The 18,798-nt window shown below is 41.0% G+C and overlaps 1 protein-coding gene across 1 annotated transcript; it reads right to left on the bottom strand.

Annotated features, from left to right (window-relative positions):
* Positions 1-11,269: 11,269 nt before the first annotated feature.
* LOC149282417 (HUWE1-associated protein modifying stress responses) lies at positions 11,270-18,122 on the bottom strand. Its single transcript, XM_089498287.1, has 4 exons — positions 17,927-18,122; positions 17,066-17,146; positions 12,749-13,024; positions 11,270-11,514 (listed from the first exon to the last, which is right to left on the bottom strand). Exons 1-4 carry the CDS (start codon positions 18,120-18,122, stop codon positions 11,270-11,272), a joined length of 798 nt encoding a protein of 265 aa, XP_089354413.1.
* Between the last annotated feature and the right edge of the window lie 676 nt (positions 18,123-18,798).

Here is an 18,798-nt window from a genome sequence, read left to right as displayed (position 1 = left end):
AATGTTTATTATATGTGCCACATTTTATCATTAAAATATTTTGTAGACGCTTACATTTCAGAGACAATACAAAGAATGAATGACAATGCTTTTCCAAATGCCACGTGCTTTTTCTTTCCATATATTATAATGAAAATGGCAACTTGGTTCACATGCATGGCCATGGAATTGTTAAAGAAAAAAAGCAGAACTCACTTAAAAATACAATCACGGTTGGCATTCAAGTATTGTCGATTATATATTTTGTTCTTTATCATTCATGTCACCATTACATTATCATAAGACTCATGGAATACTGTCCAATGTAATTAGTCATCTAATATTTTAATGAAATAAGCAATATTATATGCATGTAGTTTGACAGAAGCGTACATACTATGTTAGAATGTTTTAGCACAGTCACAAGAGATTGAATGAAATCTACTTTTATATATCAAATTGAAAAAGAAAACAAAAGTTTTCATGTCTGTTAATGCGCAAGATATGGATTATATACATTTATACAAACCTAAGATGGTTGCCTTTTTAAAATTTACATTGACATTTGTGCCACAAAATGAATACATTTCCATGTCAACAAGTTGTTTAAGTATATTAAAAGCACCGATTTATTATTATTTCGTTTAATGGTTTGAGTTTTAATTTCTACTCAAACCAAGCGTCTTTCAGGAATTATGTCATTTAAATATTGTTTGAAGAGGCGTGCATGAACACATACACATATATATCTTCCTATAGCTATATACTGTATATCTATATATACATACATGCATACATACGAATCAACATACAAAATCAATGCATGTTTATACATGTATATATTCCCAGATTGCCCCATGTTTATAATTAATCAGGGCTATATATATTAATTTCTCATCCCTTGTCATTCCCATTCAAATTAGTTGTTCGCTGTACATACTTGAGAGTGTTTGTCTCATTAATAGAATTTCACACATCAGCCAAAGGTTTCATGTAATTTATAAAGAATGCATTTGTTTGCATGGTAATCCAATATTAACTTTTTAATTCTTCCTTTCCAACAGTATATATACTGTTTGTTACATCAGTGTAAAAAAAGTATATCAGATAGAAATAGATTTGAGACTTAATTTTATTTGGACGATAACTACATTAATGCCCGTTCATCTTAATAATATTGTAACTTCTAACCCAACACGGTACCCTAATATCATAATTCCAAAAATACACTTCATGAATTTGCTAAGAATATGTATTTATTAACATGTTGTATAATAAACAGTTTACAAAAGTATAATGGTTATTGCATCATTGTGTGAGTACTATTCTTGTTACAAATAGAATTCTATCGCGCAGTCTAAAGGAGAATCGCGCACGTGGTGTCTACACAATTTAACCCCTTCAGGACTGGCGTTCGCGTACTGCGTCTTCCCTTGAAGACCGCAGTTTTATTTAAATATTTTAATTCCGTGCTCGTGATTCGCTTCAAAGCGATCGCGTGCACGGAATTGAGGGGGAGTGGTTGCTATGGACCGCTGGGGACACCCAGCGGTCAGTAGCAGCCGCCCCTCGCGATCCCAGCGTTCATAGCGACGCTGGATCGCGCCTCATCGATGACGTACCAGGTACGTCCCGGTCTTTAAGGGGTTAATATATTGGCATTCCCAGAATCAAAACATATGCATGTGCACCAAATTAACATAGTTTTGTTTCATTTTTCCAAACAAATTATGTTCCCTGCCCTTTCTGTTCTGATAAAATTCAGAGGATTTTTTTCATTTGGAAATGAAATTTGTTGTCTGAAAGCAACTCTCTCTCTCTCTGCCCCTCTTACTCTGCCCTCTTGCCCTGGTCCTATCTGTGCCCTCTACTCTCTCCTCTTGGCTCTCTCTGTGCCCCCTGACTTTATTTCTCTAGTCGTTTCTGTATTCTCTCCTCCTCAGCCACTGCCTGGCTGCCTCTGAACTTCACGTCTGCTTCTGAACGCTCTGTATGAGCAGCAGAGAAGTCACTGCCGGGCCAATGCGAAGAAAGAGGGAGAAGGAAGGAGTTTGTGTGAGTGTATGGTGTGGTGCTTGTGCGCCTATTGACTTAAAGTCAAGCTCAGTAGAATATTAGGGCAGTAAAACCCAATAATATCTATACTGAAAACATCCTACCTCAGATCACTCTAAAACGTAACGTTTAATAATATTGTGCCCCCCCCCATGAGATCATGTCTTTGTCAGGGGGTTCAGGGGAAACATGCACTGGTGGTAATGGTTAACACTTAATACAGGTTACGCTTGGGATTACGGTTAGTTGTTTAAGCTCTGTGGACACCTGAGTGAGGCAACGTTTATTTTTTGTTCAGGCCACTGTTTGTCATTTTCAGAGAATCTCGCGCTGCCCCTACCGCAGTAACGCACGCTAACATTTAAAACTAGTAGCTTGAGGTCCACAGAACCTCTGAGATTTTTACTTTTATTCTTCTTTTCCTCTTGAGGAATACTTTTGCACCTGTCTATTATAGTTAAGTTTTAGAGTGATCTGAGCTGGAGTTTTTTCCCCCAATATAGATATCTCTGGTATTGCAGTGGTTAGCTAGTATAACTGCAGTATATTTAACCCCTTAGAACCTGGCCCTGATTATTTTCTTGGAAGGTTGCCAGCAGTTAATTAGTTATATTTCTTGGAGTCATAAAAGCATAACAAGACATAACTACTTGAAACCTCCACCAGATTTTCTGAGAACTTTGCCAAAAAGTCAATTACAGGGTGTTAAGTTTTTAAGACTCTAATAAATGTAACAGCTGCTAATCAACTGCTGGCAACCTTCCCAGAAGATGTGGGAGAAAGAGGGGAAATTCAGTCACAACAGACAGATATTGTGAGGCGTTTTATTCTTTTTTTATTGCCTTGGGGTCGCTCCTTGTCTACTGGGAACTGTCTGGATTTTGCCCAGAGACTTCAGGGAGAAGTGCTACTCTCCGGGTCACTGTTTTCAGTCTAACGGTGATAGAGTTAATTGGGGACTTCCCGGGCCTACTCAGATCTCTGTTTTCTTGAGTGGCTTAGTGAATGGGTGAATAGTGGTAGCTGCGAGAAGGGGCAAGGCTAGTATCAGAAAACCTTTCCTGGGTGGGAACCGCATATCTCCAAACATCGCTCCCCAACGATAGACAGTACTGTCCCAAAGATGGAGGAAGCAGGCCTTCACATTAAGACTTCGGGTCAAATCCAGAATTTCGAAGTATGCTACTTTGAGGGTTCACTTACAATTGTTTCTAAAGCACAATACAATGCTGGAGCACATACAAATGATGTAAACGTGATGCCTACAAACATTATATCATGCAGAAACTACAAGTATTTTGAAAAAGAAAACAGTACAGTATTATTCAAAACATATTTTAATAAGTTCCCTTCAAGGGTTGACCTTCCTATCATAACATGTCCTTTTTTCAAGATATGTACACGTTTATGCTTGATGTAACGTGTGTGCTAAATATTTACCAGTCTTATTTACGTGCTAATAAAATAATTCACTGACCATGTATCACGATCTTACCTGGTCTGTGGTGCAGGAGGAACTGTAGGTAGGAATGGCCGCAAGCTGCTGTCACCCACCGAGAGTGACCAAAATAGACTAGCCAGGGAGGGTGAGCAAGGGCAGGATGGGCAACAGAGAGCCAGGCTCAGGGCAACCGTAATTCTGGATGAAACTTAGGTGTCAGAGCCAGAGGATAACTCAGGAGTGAAGTCGAACAGGCCAGAGGTCAGGAAAGCTTGGTAACAGGAGCACAAATGTATCCAAAACAGGAGGTCAAGTGCCAGAAGGTCGGCAACGGAAGTCGAACAGCGAAGTGGCTCACCAAGAGAGTAAAAAATAAGCTGAGGAAAGTTCTTGAAAGGTAAGGACAGCTATTGACTGTTCTAGGAATAGCTTTTGAAATACAGTTTTTGAGTATGATGTGAGATGAACCTAGTTTATGTGTACAACCCCATGTTTAATTAGAAGGCTCTAATTAATTGTTTTTCCTTGTGTTTTAAAATTTCTAATAGAAAGCAAAATAGTTGTTCCTTTAGTTATACAGACTAATACCAATTTGGTCAAAAATCTTGGTATGGGATGAAGGGGTCTGTAGTTATTTTACAGGGTCACAACTCACATTAAAGGAGTTAATTCACTAGAGTTGAGCAAGAGTGTCGTGATGATTACGATGCAAGGCCATTCCATCAATCCAAGGTATGTTTTATCCATGCATTTTGTACAAACAACAAGCTTGGTGTGGTCAGATCTTCCTAACTTATATCAGCGAGGTGAAACCTAAATTCTCCCACCAACTCTCACCTTAATGAATAAACTCCACACTCTTACTAAATCATAGGCCATTGTGAACAATGTACATGAACATCATGTTCCACTTACCTTAATTACATCCGTAATGTTAAGTATTCTCACATTTTCTAATGTCCTCCTCTACTCCTTTTCTTTCTCTCCTCTATTGATGCTATCTTGCACACTATCTCCAGCCCCATAGGTATCATTATTTTTCTCTTTCTATTTAATATAACAGGCTTACACAGGCCTACACAAATTAGGGTTTTACTTGCCAAAAACAAAAGAGCCTATATAAATATGAAAACCTTTTCTCCATCTGTCACCAACCCTTCATTTAAGAATTCCATGAGAGGAGACAATCATCTCTACAACTCAGACTTGCTGATTACCGAAAGTATAGCAAAAATATACATCAAGTAATTGAGATTGAATAGAAAAAATATCAGACTCCACAACAAATTATTATTATTTGTGTCCGTCATGGCTGAAAATCTTTCTCCCTTTCTCTCTATCCCAGTCTTTTCTCTGTTTTCTCTCTTCCTTCTCTTCTTTTGACATAACCCTTCCTCTCCTTAACTTTTTTTTATTGGAGTCATACATCTCATTGCCATATGCCCTTACTCTACTAAACAGAGGCAGAGACATAGCTGCCTCCCAACATCCTCAACAATAAACACAGATACGTATAAATGAAAGTGAATTAAATCTTCATGACTACACAAAATTCTTCATTATGGACAGGATTAGATTGGAGAGGGTGGGTCAAAGAAAAGGACAGCTGGAAAGGACAGGACAGAGAAGAGGGTCTGGAAGGGGCAGCTTAGAGCAGGGAGGGTCTGGAAGGGGGGCAAGTGAGATCACAGGGGCAGGAGGGCCAGTCCAGAGGAGCAGGTTAGATTATACAACAGCAGGCGTAGTGGGTCAAAACACTTATTCTTGTGGGAATTCAAATGCTTTGCAACAAACCCACCTAGCAGACCCGTGACAAGTGACAGGCTAATTCATATATTTAATTATCACTATTGTCTTTTACTTACGTAGTACTAAAATTTATGCAAAATGATATAGTTAAACAAGGGCAGTCGATCACAGATATAACTTAATGTTTGACATAACTTAAAATCTACACTGAACTGTGTTGTGTGTGTCTTGATCACATCTTTCTTACATGGGGAGTAAGAACTAGACTGTCCGGGCTTTCCTACCTCTAACTGGTATTTAAAGCCCTTGCTGCTGGAAGTAGGTGCTCTGTTTGAAAGACATATATCTGCTTTCATTTCAGAAGTAACCACACTGGCTACCCAAACACATGCGATAGAGAAAGAAGATTGAACAGCTTCACTGTACTCCAGGTACAGAAAACAATGTCACAGTCACAGGTATTTTTACATCACATAGGAAAGAGTGAAAATTAGAAATAATGTTAAAAATTACAATATACAAAATTGACAATAACATTAGCACACATAAAAACACACTGGTACAAAAAGAAAAGAGGGTCCTGCTCTTTTACGCTTACAGTCTGTTAGGAATGTGACAGAAGTTGTTGAACTCTTTGGAAAAAGTTGATCTTGCGGCGAGGGTCGTGCCGAGAAGTCAGTGGGATAGAGGTCTCAAAATTTGGAAAAGCAGAGGGTTTCTTTTCAGTAGATTTGTTGGTAAGAAATTGCATTCTCTTCTTAAGAGGTAGTTTTCAAGTTAATAAGTTAGTAACAGTCTGGCAAATCAAGGCATGGAATGCTAGAGGATAGGCTCAGCTCAGATAAAAGTGTGAATATGTGAGTGGAAAGAAATTCCCAGAACGTATGAGTAATGAACTGTAGTGGTAGACATTTTGGTATGCCATAAGGGCTAAAAAAAAAAAAAAAAAGGGAAGGTTGACATTCAAAGCATCATAACACATTATCTGCTTTGAATCTATGCATGCATTCGCAAAGAGGACAACACAACATGTAAAGGGACCTCTCGGCTGCCATACGCATCCCTCTATTTAGTTAGAAATAAGGTGCACTACACAACCTAATCCACAAGGTGGTGCTGCAGGAACATGAAGGGTGGGCAGACAGTATGAAAATAAATAAAATACAAAATGTATTTGGCCAAAATGAAATAGACAAGAGTGATGCCCCTATCTCCCAGAGCCTCAGAGAGGTGGCTGCTTATATTGTATTTGTTGGCAAGGAGGGCAGTAGCAGTGTAGAATTGGGATGTGCCGTTTATTAGATGCATTGCCGTAGCAGGAGTGGCCGCATTAATGCACCGAAGAGATTTAATGCACTACAGGCAGACAAAATGCGTCAGATGTGTGGCTTTCAGATATTGTGAGTATAAAAGTAGTGTGTGGCCACTAGATTCCTACAAAACTTTTACATTTTTCTTATTTTTCCCCTTAGCAACAAAATACCTTCTAAAATGCTTTTAGGATTCCAGCTGTGGAGTAGTCTCTGAAAAAGCGGTACACGCCCAGGCAGGAGAGGCAATATCTTATTTTTTTTCTTCTTCTTTCAAAAGCCCTTAATGTTCCTGCGGTGGTTTCTTGCATATTTAAAAAAAAAATGCTTGATGCAGAGCCTGGTTATATTCACGAGCTGCAAATAACAGGTTTAGGTGCTTGCTAAAATAGATGTGGAATTTTTACTTGATACCCCAGGAATAGTTAGTCCTTCTCTGTACCCGCTTTTTTTTTTTTTTTTTGGAGCAATTAATTTAATATTGCCATTTCACCAAATATGATTCTAGGCACTGGTTTACCGACACATCCCAAACATATCTGTTCTACTTAATTATGCACTGTGGGGTGTAAGTTTGCATATTTTGCCTTTTAACAAGTACTGGCACAGACAAATAATCAGGTACAATCAACATAAACGTCTTTCTTGTCTTTGTACTGAAGGGCCACTACATTTCTTGTGACACCACCATTTGTACTAAGCGTGTCTCCTACCTCAGGTGTTTCTAGGCACCCAAGTGTCAAACTGCCAAGGTGGACACAACAAATTCATTTGAGCTGGTGCTCAACACATCAGGATAAGATCTACATCAGAAACTAATATCAAGTCCATCTGACTGCAAATTAGCGTGTATACAGCAGCAAAAGAGCACACAAAGGAGTTGCATGATGAAACCAAGATTTTATATATTTATGGCTGCATATGTATTATTTATGCCACATTTGCAATCAGAGGGACATATTAGACTCCGATGAAGATGACAACCCTGGTGTAGATGTAGATATTATCACTTAAGATACATGCAATTATACATTAAACTATAGAGCAGGATAGTGATATACATATACACACTGGATCAGGACAGGGCTAGCACCTTTTTATTGCAAGGATAACCAGCGCACCCTCCCCAGCCCCCCAAATTCCAGTGTAGGCAGTTTTCCTCCAGTGACACAGTCATTTGTGACTCCACGCCTAGCACAGCACAATGACACAGCTGTACCCACTCCCACCTAACCCATGCCTGGTTAGAACATGTTATTACATCCCCAGAAAGCGTCATATCATATAACAGTACATCCTACAGTGTTTGCATCTCCCCGTGCTGTACAACAGCCTGGACTCTCCCTGAGTGTTCACTCCACGCTCTTGCCACTAGCTTTAGAATGCCCACAATTTACATTAGGGCTATTCAAGCCCTGTCAATGATACTACCAGCTGCAATGGCTTCCACACAATGATCCAGTTTGTAGGGCTGCACCTTCCTGATTATTTGCGATCTTGTAATCTAAGATCACAATTTTAGAGGGAGGTATGGGTGCACTAAACACACAAAAAGCAATATACCAAAAAAAAAACCCCCAATACTTTGGGAGTATGTCCAGAAAGACAGCCGTATGGCTTCAGGAAGTTGAGCGGGAACGCAGAAGTAAAGTCTGAGACACTCCATCCCGAGATCATGGCAGCAGCTCTCAGCATGATTGAGGTACATCACCAACCGCACATCAGGGTATATAAAGTGCTGTAAGACCTGAAAGCCGTGTCGTATGCCACAGAAGTGACTTCAAGCCACAACAGTATTTGTGAGCTGCATCCAACTTCACACTTTGAAGAGTGTAATGGCTTCTCGTAGGAAAACCAGGCCATAATTTACACAACACTGGATCCCTGGCCTGATTTACTTTTTTTTGGGCTGTATAGCGGTCTGGAGTCTTGAAACCTAACCTCGCAGGATGATTTTAGTAGTCCTAGGTCCTGCATTATTTTGATTTAGCTTTTCCAAAGTAACGAGAAGATATCTGTGGGGTGGGCGGTAGAGACAGTGCCTGATCAAGCTGTCCAAACTCAAAAACCACATCATTCTGAATTGTCACGTGTGAATAAAACGTACCACAGCACTAGAGACTTTATTTTAACTCGCTTCTCATACGCTACAACAGGAAGCAAAACATTGCGGGGTCACTAACTGCACAAGCTCTGAAGAGAAGAAAATAAAAATACAGCATTTTCATTATCAATTGAATAAAAGGAATTGGAGAGTTTGGGTCGTACATAAAGCTTTGCTAAACGAAGAGCAGAGAGGTTCTATGTATTTTTACCGGAAATGTTCAACACTGAAATTCCTATTAAGGGAACACCCAACATTCCTTTTAAAAAGGTTCAAATAATAAAAATATATATAAGAGCCAACATGAAATTCTGAATATTGACTTGGCACTTAAGCTGCATAAAAATACTTGGAAGTCAAAATAAAAATTCTCAGAGGGGGGGTAGAAAGCACCGGAAAAGGTTTGTCTTGCCAAATATTGTCAGGTCTATTCCATTTGCAGGCTAGAACGGCTAAACTACCCCATGTAATGCATATTTCAAATCAAAGACAAACATTCAATATTATTAGTTATGAATTATGCAGGGACAGTGGAGCCTTCAACCAAGCACAGCTATATCACAAGGTTGAAGTTTCCGCTGCAAACCGTCTTTAGGTAGCCGAGCGTATTGTAGTGAAACCAATCTCTTACCAGTACAGCATACATCTTTCTTAAAGATGGCACAGCATTGAAGCCGGCAATAAAAAAAATTTCAACTACGAGTTGTGGCGAATTCTTTGAGCTCAAATCCTTCTGTTAGCGCCTGCGATTGTCCATTAAGACTACCCAAAAAAAGTCACATTGCATTACATGATTTACCAAACAAAAAAAAAAAAAAAGCCCCCCCCCCAAAAAAAACCAAAACTTTTAGAAAGTGGGTTTTAAGCATTAAACATTTTCTCTAGAGTATTATAACACACCTGCGAGATGGTGCAATACGGGGCCTCCAGAAATATCGCCCACTTAGTACTCTAACCAACGAGCCACTGTCACCACGATCGATAGGAGCGCCTTTGTCAATCAAAAGGTCAAAGATAAGTCTAGTGATATACTCAAAAGTTGGATAAGCATATTTGAAGGCCAAACAGTTCCAAATCATGTATTACGTTTGATGGTTAACAGAAAAGATTAGAAGTCAAAAGGGCTTTGACCGCTCATAAAGCTGGGTATCTCTCACATAAACAAACAAATCAAACATAATGCCGGTTACATCATATATTACATTAGAACCCTTATACTAGCTCTTTTATATTTCTTGAGGCATTCAATCTAGGCTATCCTTTCAATAAAGAGCATATAGTGGTGGTAGCAGTTAAGCGAAGGCCTTTAAATAAGTGGCATGTTCACAAAAGCCATACGGACATTTTACTGCGCTTCATGGAGGATCTGTGACAATACAGGAGACTATGGAAAACCAGTAAGTGCAAAAAAGGGAAAACCCTACATTTATTAATAAAAGGAAGGAAAAGGAAGCTAGAGCAAACTGTTTAGTATGGCATGCCACATATAGAAGACTATAAAAATGTAAGCCATTTTTGTAATCATAATAACCACATCAAAATTGTGTTTCCATCCAGTTACCCTAGAATCTGATCTTTCTTGGTACCATCAGACATATAGAGGGTTTAAGGAAAGCATTTACAAAATTGGTATAAAGGTATGGAGAATATACACAGGATTCCAATGCAAGTAGCCATTACCCAAGAAAAATGAACATACTGAGTGAAAAATGTTCTGGTTAGGTAAACTTTACTGTGGCTTGAACAGTTCATAATTAGCTCACACCGATACAACTAGCATGTATTTTCCAAAGCCTATGAAAATCGTAAATGCCATTTATTAATACACAACAGTGAATCCAATAAAGATCTTTGTATTCTAAGTGGCACTGTCGTAAAAAATAAAATATGACCATTAGACTGAAAAATGCCTATATGTTGTGTTTACAATTGTTAAAAGCCCAAGTCACAATATCTGTAATAAGATGTGAACCTAGTTGAAACAGTGCACTGATGTGAACCTCCTATTGTTCCCTGCACTGTTAAAAAAAACAAAAAAAATAATAACTTTAAGACTTAAAAAGCTGTTAGAGCATGCAGGGTGTAGTCAGCATCAGCCCAGATACATGTTCGGTTTCTTTCAGCGAGATGATCTAAGTGTGTATCGTTTATTGCAAATATCTTTAAAACTACCACGTGTAATTGAATAATACAGCATACAGGCATTTTTGAGCTGTAGCGTAATGTTCTTGGTGACAGGGCCAATTAAAGCCATCAGAGGGAGAAGGGAAGAAAATTATATCAGAAAAATAACAAGGAATGAATACATTGATATTTTCCCTTTGCAAATACAATAAGGCCACTTCCATTAAATTGATAGATGTTCACTTAAGATGATCTTTGACAACTACAACAGTTTATATTGTCCTCTAATATTTATATAGTTTACAAAAGCCACAGTTACAAGAGGTACCTACAATACCCTTATTAAATAACCCTTCCTTTATGGCAATCCTAATTGCTTTATTTTTTTTCTCAAACAACGAAAAGGGGAAATGACCCTTGTGGTTCCTTTTTTTTTTGTTTTTTTAAACAGTATGTTGAGGATTAAGTGGCTTTCAAGCAGCATGGTGGGTTTTAGGTTTTTGCAGTTTAAATCATTCGGTTGCGTTTATGGGTTGGCGAGTCTGTAATGACATCTCCACACTGGGCTGAGGTTCGCTTTCTGGTACCACCATTGTCCAAATGGAGTGCCATTTCTTCTGATATGAATGTGTTCAAATCCACATCATGGAGTCCATTTCTCCTACGGGTAGTGTTGGAGCTGCTGCTTACATGAGTAGGTGACCCTGGGGTACTCGACCGGACACTAATGCTAGCCATTGCACCACTCAAACCTGGAATTATAAAAGGAACATGTTAAAAGATAAAATTATTTTCACATTTGTGTGCAGGCAGAAGAAATTTTTTTTTTTTTATAAAAGATTTAATAGAGGAACACCAGGTTGTAAGGGGGCTAGAAGAATTCCCTGGCCTTAAATGTGCAATAATTTCCATATGCACATCTTACTAGGGTTTGCTCTTCATGATGCATCATTAAATGTCAAAGTTCAAAGGCATAATGCATACAGGAGCCTGAGATGAACTCCCTTAATTCTTCACTCTTTCAGCAAAGCAGTCTTCCCCTTTTGACATCCTAAACGTAAAGGGGGACCTGCACAGCTTATTGCATGTCAGATTTTGTGGCGTGTGATTTGGTATAGAAAGGGCCTATTTTAAGATTTGCGGGACAATATCAGAGCAAGCGTTCCAAAGCCCTGGCCAGGCATTTACTCATCTCCTACCCTACATGCTTAGGGAAGGCGAGCAAAGGGGAATAATCATTTACAATGAAAATAAACTCTAAAAGGAGGTGGCATGCAATGCAGGTTCCTAACACCCGGATCCTTCATCTATTAACATTATATTGGAAAAATGTGCTTTAGAAAGGGAGCTCTACAGCTCTGTTATAAATTTATATGCGAGTTAATTTTAGACAGAAGTAAATGTCTCCACCAAATTGCTACAGTCTGGTTTAACTCCTTTTGATTACCAAAAGCAGGGATCATACGGTGATACACTTTCTGCACAACAGAAACCAAGCTGCTGTCAAAATCCAGGGGAGAAGCAGCGGCCATCCCGCACACGGATCCCTGGACGACATCTTTAATGTGTGCTACAGAGCATGTGCAAGAAGCGTACAGAATAATGCTTCCTTGTTTGTATGGAGGAGAAAAGTGACAACCATTTTTCAATAACTGAAGAATGCACACACCAATTTGCATGCAGTAACACACATTTGGGCCGCGTGGGGGACTAGACTGTTCTTTTAACGCCTCCGAGATATTCCCAAAGAGTTACATTGCACTGTGAAGAGTTTATAAAATGGAGCTCCTTTTCTGCAGAAGGAACACAAACTGCAAGGGAGCAAGACCTTTTTACAGCTCCTCCAGTATTGCCACCAGTATGTTAAGTGCTGTACCATACTTATAAGGATCATTTATTTTTTAATAGCATTAAGATTTGTACAACAGGTAGCAGTTTGTATCACCCTTAATACAGAAGCAGACGTAAGAAAGTGAAGATCATTACCATGGAGAGCTATCGCTTCCCGGAAGGGCTGCAGATCAGTTTCTATAGAAGAGTCAGTTTCCGCTGCAGCCGCACGATTAGGTGATACAACAGTCAGTCGTGGGGGAGCACGTGAATTCCGAGGAGGAGGTATTTTCCCACATAAAAAGCTGATCAAATCTTCCCTGCGTATAGTTCTTCGCCGTTTTTTTACCCAGGCTAGCACATCTTTATTACGCCGTTGATAGCCAATTTGAATTCCTAAGTCAAAGCTCCTCTGATGGGCATCCACACTCTCTGTAACGGAGAAACAATGCCAATTTAAAATGGAAGGTCAGCATTTTCTTCTTTGCGCAGGCAGACATTTGCACATTTTTCTGACATTGTATGGTTAGCATACCACGACTCTAGCAAAACCGTGTTTTATTCCTGTTATTCAAAGTAAAAATACCCTACAATCAAAGCAAGGTAGCCACAGGTATAAAGAACCCAAGATAAGCCTGATTTGTTTAGGAATCAGGAAAGATGAAGAACAATCTAATCTCTGCAAATTAGATTGTCACGTGGGACATTTCATTGGTCTTCCCAAGTGCATGCCACAAAGTGAAGGCTGGCAATCGTTCAGTCTCATTTTGGGGAGACGGTGTTGTCGATTGGCCTCGTTATTCCAAGCATTTAAAGAAATATGTTTCTCATGAGCGTCGAAACATACCTCCTTTAGACTGCTTTTTAAGCCTACAAGTTAGGAGGTTTACCTAAAAAGTAACCTACTAGCTCTAGCAATTTGTTTCAGAAACACCATGCAAAGCTGGCGCTTTACTAATATGCATGAATACAGATGTTGATGGGAAGTGAATAGAGGTTTTTGGAGTAAATATTAGTTTGAAAACATGCTGCTTCCTACTACTGACAGATTAAATCCCCACTGGATGTAACTGCTAAATGTGCAAAAGTTCAGGTATTTCCTTATATCGCTGGGAAATTTGGGATATGGCCAGGATTTGTGGCGTTTGTATAGACCCTCATCTGGTCTTCTGCCACAGCAACTCACAGACTGATCGCTCAGAGATACACACAGCAATCAAGGGTATCTATATAGGATTCCCCTGACCTCATTTCACTGGGGAACCCTAACAGGTGATATCAGAGAAATAACGGATTCCCCCTGAGCCAAGCCCCCTGGGGTCATAAAAAGACCCTTGAAGGTGATCTCTACACAATCTGCACTGCTCCCCTCACATCTATCCTTTACCACCTCTACAATGCTGCCCAGGTAATTTAAAACCATATTCACAACGTAACATTTTTTGTTTTACGCATTCATGAATTACCATATTTGCTCGATTATAAGACGACCCTGATTATAAGACGACCCCCCAAATCTGAATATGAATTTAGGAAAAAGAGAAAAAGCGTGAATATAAGATGACCCTATAGGAAAAAAGTTTTACCAGTAAATGTTAATTCATCTAAACTATTTTTTTTAAATAAAAGCTATGATTGAGAAAAATATTTTATTTCCTTCTATTTTCCAACCTGCCCCCAGTTATGCACATCTGCCCCAGAAATGCCTTATACCCCCTATATGCCACTGTGCCCCATGATACGCCTTTTAACCCTCTAAATGCACCTGTGCCCCATGATATGCCTTTTGACCCCCTATGTGCCACTCTGCCTCCAGAAATGCCTTATACCCCTATATGCCACTGGCATTTAGAGGGTTAAAAGGCATATTATTGGGAAGAGTGGCATATAGGGAGGTTTAAGCCATTCAGGAGGCAGAGTGGCGTATAGAGTGTTAAAAAGGCATTTCTGGAGGCAGAGTGGCATTAAGGGGGTTGAAAGGCATTTCACAGAGCACTCTGCCTCCAGAAATGCCTTATGCCCCCCATTTAACACTCCCCCACCGGCACGGGGAACTCTGATCTCTGACAGTCGGGGAAGGTCTGCGCAATGGACGCAGACAACCCCCGCCTCCTTCCTGCTGCAGCGGAAGTTGTCTACGTGAATCACGTAGACATCTACACGCTGCCCCAGCTACACACCGGGGACTCAGAAGAACCGGTAAGTGGGGCGGGGGGGGACAGGAGGATCCAGGTCCCCTGCAGCTGCGGAGGATCTGGATCTTAGTCGTCTCAGTCAGACCTCTATTTGAGGTCTGATTATAAGACGACCCCGATTATAAGACGAGGGGTGAAAAAAACCTCGTCTTATAATCAAGCAAATACGGTACATAGCGCTAGAACCAGTGGGGAAGGAAATCGCCAGATATATTCATTAACGTGGTATGATTTGGAAACTACCTTTTATGCCCTGGATTTTAATCTGTTTTGTCCATAACTTTCCCATCCCTCACACACCTGGGTTTCACTCATTCATTTTTTTGTTTTAAATTCTGATTCTCTTGCTCAGAATATGGGCAACTGCATAAAATATCCTTTATGTTTAGTAATATGTCCTAAGCCAGTTGTACCCAATTCAATCTACCCCACATGTTTCAGTCAACCCACTGTTAGTGATATATATATTGTTTTCTAAGAGCCCAACTTGTTTTATCTGTTAATGTTGACAGCTTTACAGGGCGATGAACACACACACACCAAGAATTATACAATTTCCCTCACAACACAATAAAATGCCACTTGCTCATTAATAGAGGAAGTCTTTTGTACATAAATGATTTTTCTGGTGATTAAAAAGGTGCCGTTCCCCCTACTCTGCTGAGCATGAAAAACAATCCCCAATAATGTTGAATACCCAACGCTCTCCCAAACACACACCATGGAAAACATAGCGAGCATACACAGGACTTTCACACTCCAAACTTCCATTTATTCCAGCTACAGAAGAACAATCAAGCTGAAAGTTCGCTCTGAGAATCTTGCGAAAGCCGTTATCAGGTTTTCTCGCCATCGACGGGATTTTACCAGCGCTGCTCACGTATCCAGAAGCAAGCAGTCTCTCCCACGCCCTACATTAAGGGGGCCATCCCACCCACCTGGATAGCCGAGTGATCCCTTACAATCCCTCTGCTGTTCCTCTCTATAATACCCCCAGCTGCAGAATCCACCCCCTATACATCTGCCCCTTTCCAAAACACGCAACACAATTACCACCAGTCAGATCCAGCACCGGCTAAGCAGATGCTCAGGGGGGTGGGTGGTCCTTTTAGGTTTTTGGTGAATATAAAGGAGGAGAACTTCAGGAAAAGAAATTTGCTATATAAAGCTAGTTTTGCCCCCCCCCCATCCCTCCATGAGATAAACTATCTCCAAAACAATATGCCCCTAAAAAGCATAGAAGATGATTACATCAGTAAAATGAAATTTTGGTAATCTTATAAAGAACAATTCAGATGTATTGTTTTAATTTGTCTTTAAGCCATAGCAACCGATGGAATGATCCTGCCGACTGAACCGTTCCACTGGTTACTATGGCAACACCATCCCTCTTTACAGAAACACCGTTTGCTTAGAAATAAGAACCACCAAGCTCATCTATTCTGCCTACCCCCCCCCCGCTATCAAAACCTATTCTTGTCCTTGGCTTACATTCAGGATTTCCTTATACATAGATACCAGACTACATTCCTTCTACCACTTCCACTGGAAGGCAACATCATGATTCTACCACCCCCCTCAACTTCTATAAGTTACACTTCAGCCTCTGATCTTCTAGTTTTATGCCCTTTTGCATGCCTGACCCCAAAGTGTCTCCTATGAAACATACTTCATTTCACGCATAAAACAAGCCCACCGATCAGCCAGTATATGAAACATAGCAACGAGAGTTCAAGGGATGCCTGTATAACTCGATACGAAAAGTTCGCCAGTCTATTTCCTAACAAATAGATGAAGAAACTATACAGAAGTCTACTCAAACCCAGCGCTGGCCACTGAACTCACGAGAAGTCTAAGCAAAACTCAGTTGTGTCCATGACCACTGATGGCTCTATTCACTAAAGGGAGACTGAACAGGGGAGTTGGGTTTCAGCTCCTTGACTTCACTATAGGTTAGTAAAAGACAACCCCAGTTTCTGCAGCAGGAAGTGCTTGGCTGGCCCTGGATGATGTATAATCAAATCAGTTAAGGTTCTTGAAAGTCAATATATGGGGCCAGATGACCTTATTGCTGGACGAGCCCTTCATAATGAACAGTGAAGTCTGAGCAGAAACCACAAGGCGACCATTAGTGAACAGACTCCCTCTGGGATCTAGTGATACTTATACAGATTCAGACCATTTATAAAAAAGCAAGACAATCAGAGCCTTACTTTAAGCCACGCCCACTACCGGACGTCAGCACCTCACCCCAAAATGCAAATAAATTCACATCTACCTTTATAAAGATTGGTGACAGCTGTCGCGGCGTTTTGGAAAGGGACCCACAGTGACAGCCCTTGCTGCTGACACACGCGATCTGCAATTGAGAAAACGAGCCACATGTAAAGAGCAGAAAACTTTGCGGTATTTTACGTAGAGTCCGTAGGGGCCCCGGCTGGGGCGGCTAGTCTGGGAATCGGGTCGGGGACACCGCGATTAACGCGACAGCTTCCTCCGATATATGACATTAGGATCAACGGTAACAGGGAGGAGTCACTACCCAGCCGGGAATTTAGCGATCAGAAAAACAAAATGGGAGCAAGCGTGAATGACACATCCTTCACAATAGAGGAAAAAAGTGTAACGCCATTTTGTTTTACGAAAGCAATGCTTTCCCCGTTCGTAATCAGGGTGACGGCCTACAGGCGGTGCGCCTCTCGCAAATACGATATTCAGTATAATCGCGTTATGCTGTACTGGCCGTAACCGTACGGTAGTATGCCGCTCTACGGAAACCCACCCCCCCCTCCTCGCGAAACCGATTAAAATTTGGCTACAGTGCGAAATTCCGCCACCAGCCGGGTCTGTGGTAAGAAGACCCGCCTATTCGATATAAAGACTAGCTGTAAGCCCCTGGAGAGATTGAGACAATGCTCGTTACCGACGGATTTACTAAACAATACCGCAGGGCGAACATGTGCGAGCGGTCGAAGCCCTTCTGGTCGTGTCATTTACTCGCTATATCCCTCCCATTTTTAGTTTCCCGACTCTGCCGTTGGACAATGGTGGGGTGGAGGGCTGCGTATTACTGCACCAAACGCCAGAGCTAGGCCTCAACACGGCACCGTCTTACAGACCCTTCCTTTAGCCCTCTGACCTTTATATAGCTGCGCCACGGCAGTCGCGGAGTTCTGGAAGAGGTGCCAGAGCTTCTGCTGATTCTGTTCGACCTCCTCTTCGCGTTGTTCCTCCTGCTCGGCTTCCGCCAGACACTGCCGCTCCCATTTACTAAACCAGTGCTCGGGTCCGTGTTCCTGTATTTCGGCCTCGCCCTCTTCTTTCTTGTCGTCCATTACGGCTCGAGTAGTTCGGCCTCTTCGCTTTTTATTTTGTAACTCCAGAATACAGCGGGTGCATAGAGCGTGTGCAAACGCCGCTTGCCACCCTCGAATACTTTAATAGGGGCTCGATAATGGATCCAGATCAGATAACAAATCCCGGCGGAAAATAACCCAAACCGGCCCAATCCAACCTTACCTCACCCCCATACCTCCCGTTTGCTGACTCCAAACAAACTGAGTCTGTGACGCCGCTGACCTCAGACTAAGCCTTAACCCAGTTAAGTTTGCTAGCACCTAAGCCCCGCCTCCCATCCTTCCCATACGTCCATCAGTGGCTGGCTTCTTTCCTTGGTACCGGTTTGAATCACAAGGACGCATCTCATTGGGTGGTTGTAGCGCACATCAATTTATGTTAACTAGCTGAATAGGTTAAAGTTTGGTTGTCGGTGAAGCTAGTGGGCGGGGAAGTAATGGTGCGCATGCGTTTTATTAAGGGAAGTGCCATGGAAACATTTTTTTTGAGTGTTGTGTACCCTAATGTAGTTTAGCGTTGAGGTAAAGTGTTAGGCGTCATTTTGTCCCAGAGCATTTTGCTTGTGTGCAGTTTAGTGTGTAGCCCATTGCAATCAGTCATACGTTTCTTTTTCTTCTTATCCCTCCTGATATTGAATAAGACTGAATTATGATG

Source organism: Sceloporus occidentalis, unplaced genomic scaffold, assembly GCF_023333645.1.
Source record: "Sceloporus occidentalis isolate IW3139 unplaced genomic scaffold, rSceOcc1.0.p SCAF_117, whole genome shotgun sequence".
Lineage (NCBI taxonomy): Eukaryota > Metazoa > Chordata > Lepidosauria > Squamata > Phrynosomatidae > Sceloporus > Sceloporus occidentalis.
The sequence above is the reverse complement of the archived record's forward strand: the minus strand, read 5'-3'. Positions and strand labels throughout refer to the sequence as shown.